The sequence below is a fragment of the Lycium ferocissimum genome, chromosome 8, assembly GCF_029784015.1.
Source record: "Lycium ferocissimum isolate CSIRO_LF1 chromosome 8, AGI_CSIRO_Lferr_CH_V1, whole genome shotgun sequence".
NCBI classification, from domain to species: domain Eukaryota; kingdom Viridiplantae; phylum Streptophyta; class Magnoliopsida; order Solanales; family Solanaceae; genus Lycium; species Lycium ferocissimum.
Window position 1 is genome coordinate 14090994 of NC_081349.1, and position 2708 is coordinate 14093701.

General features: G+C 43.1%; 1 protein-coding gene and 1 non-coding gene across 2 annotated transcripts in view; one reads left to right on the forward strand and one right to left on the reverse strand.

Annotated features, from left to right (window-relative positions):
* Positions 1 to 576: 576 nt before the first annotated feature.
* Positions 577 to 2708, reverse strand: part of LOC132066051 (uncharacterized) — a 2302-nt gene continuing 170 nt past the window's right edge. The window contains exons 1-2 of the mRNA XM_059459447.1: positions 1626 to 2708; positions 577 to 1465 (exon numbers count right to left, since the gene is read on the reverse strand). The exon at positions 1626 to 2708 is cut by the window's right edge and continues 170 nt beyond it. Coding sequence (XP_059315430.1) covers positions 577 to 1465; positions 1626 to 2708 — 1972 coding nt within the window. The remainder of the gene's footprint in view (positions 1466 to 1625) is intronic.
* On the forward strand, positions 2328 to 2434 carry LOC132069079 (small nucleolar RNA R71). Its single transcript, XR_009417647.1, has one exon. It is a non-coding gene; the product is annotated as a small nucleolar RNA R71 (small nucleolar RNA).

The following is a 2708-nucleotide window of genomic DNA, read 5'->3' on the forward strand; positions in this document are numbered from 1 at the left end:
GATTATCTCTTTCTTCACCACTTCTTGCATAGGAGGGTTTAGCCTCCTTTGATGCTCAACGCTGGTTGAACTATCCTCCTCAAGCTCGATTCGATGTTCACAAATACCGGAGGGAATTCCCCTAATATCTGTAATAGTCCACCCGATAGATCTTTGATACTCCTGTAACACTTTAAGCATCTTTTGAGTTTGGTCCTCACTTAACAAAGATGAGAGAATAACCGGTAAGGTATTATCTGGGCCAAGAAAAGCATACTTCAAATGAGAGGATAATAGCTTGAGCTCAAGTTTTGGAGGCTCAATAATTGAAGGCTTAGCCGGAGGACTGGTTCTTTTATCAAGATCAAGAGATAATTTCTTCGGCTCATAAGAATACGAACCCCGGCCAATGAGAGAATTAACTGTTTCCATATACCCCATCATGTTATCCGCCTCGAAGTTCACCAAGATAGCTGAAAGTGTCTTGTCAAAATATTCTTCTTCCAACTTCTGCTCTACCGCCTCGTCTAGCACATCCAACGAATTAATGACTGAAATGCTCTCATAAGCACTAGGCAACTTTAACCCCTTGCTAGCTTAGAAGGTTACTTCTTCATTATTGACTCGAAATTTTATTTCATGCTTTTCTGAGTCCATTAGGGCTCTCCCAGTGGCAAGAAATGGCCTTCCCAAAATAATTGGGACTTCTTTTTCAACCGCACAATCAAGAATGACAAAATCTGCAGGTAATAAGAATTCCCCCACTCTAACGAGGATATCATCAACAATCCCCACCGGTCTTTTAATTGTTCTGTCGGCCATTTGGAGACGCATGCTCGTTGGTTTAGGTGTTCCCAAACCGGCTTGCTTATATATGGCTAGCGGCATCAAATTAATGCTAGCACCATTGTCACATAAAGCCCGAGCAAAGTTATGATGACCGCTGGTGCAAGGGATAGTGAAAGCCCCAGGATCTCCCTTCTTCTCGATGTTTGATGACGAGATAATAGAACTCACACGGTGGGTGACTCCTATTGTATCATGCTTGATTGGCCTTTTCTTTATCAACAAATCCTTCAAATATTTAGCAAATCCCGACATTTCTTGGAATGCGTCCAGGAATGGGATATTCATTGGCAACCCTTTTAGTTGGTCGTAGAATCGTTGGCACTTGGCATCCTCTGTTCTTTTCATCAATCTTTGTGGAAACGGGGGAGGAGGCTTATACGTTTGAGTCAAGGGTTTAATTGCCCCTGTGACCTTGCTCTTTGGAAAGCTTTCTCCGGTGGCTTTTTTAACATTTGGCTCCTCGTCACCCATTTCAACACTAGGGTGCACTTCATTCTCTTTCTCAACAACAATAGGCACCTCAATTGGTGCCTCTTTTTCTTGTTCAACCTCTTCTTCAACAACCTCATCAATAATCGGATCGACAATGATAGGTTCAACCACTTTCTGATTTACCGCATCAAGGACCTTTCCGCTTCTAAAGGGAAATAGCTTTACATGAGGCAATGTGATCGCCTTCACTACCTCTTGGGTTCGGAACTGTGTCGCTAGGAAGGCCCCCTCTTTGCGGTGGATGTTGCTCACGAGAAAGATCTCTCATTTGTGACTCATGTTTATGAATCGAGGCAGTGTGAGACCCTACCACTTCGGTCAAATTTTCCATCTTCTTGTCACTCTTGAGCTGGTTGTCCAATATCTTTTCAAGCATAGATTCCATCCGAGAGGTCCCTTGATCATTGGAAGGACTTTCTCGCCAGTTCTGAGAGTTAGACGTACGGCCCTTTGGTGGAACATAGGCATTGAAATTCCGATTACCATAATTGTTGTTGTTGTAATCTCTCCTATCCGAACCACCATAATCATTTTGACCATATTTATTGCTTTGTTGTTGGGGTCTCCATGGCTTTTGGTAACCCCCCTGAGAGTGATCGATATAATTGGCATCCTCACGTTGTGGCTGCCCCTCTAGATAAACTTCCTCCGAAACTTGGTACATTCCGGGAGTACGAGGTGGCATCTCTTCGACAACATTCACACTTTTAGTTTCTTGGTTTGTAAGCCTCTTTGACAGCAAATCCACAGTGGTCTGCAATTGAGCGAAAGCATGATCTCGCTTATGATTTTCTTTTGCCACAGCGGCAGCAGAGGGACTACTATATGACAGGAATTCACTATCACTCGAGTGCCAAGCTTGATTATGGGTGGTGAGCTTATCCAGCAATCTGGTGATAACTATAAATGATTTGTCCATAAAGCATCCTCCTGCGGCTGAATTGACGGCGATCTGGTTCATTGTATCCAAACCCTTGTAGAATTTTTCTGTGAGAATTGCATCCGAAAATCCATGGGTTGGAGATTGAGCCAGATAATACTTGAAATGCTCCCACGCTGAATATAATTGTTCCCTCGGAAGTTGCTTGAACTCAAATATCTTGTCTCTAAGCTCAGCCTTTTTGCTTGGCGGGAACCATTTCTTTAAAAATGTATTTGCTAACTCATTCCAAGTATGAATAGAATTGCTTGGAAGCTTTTCATACCATTCCCTGGCTGGACCAGCCAAGGAATATTTGAATACCCGTAATCGAAGTGCATCAGCAGAAACAGCACCTTGGGATTGTTGAGCACATACATGCAGGAAATTCTTCAAATGTCGAAGTGGACAATCCTCCGCAGAATTGCGGAAATAACCTTCCAGTTTCAGCAGATGATAGATAGAACTA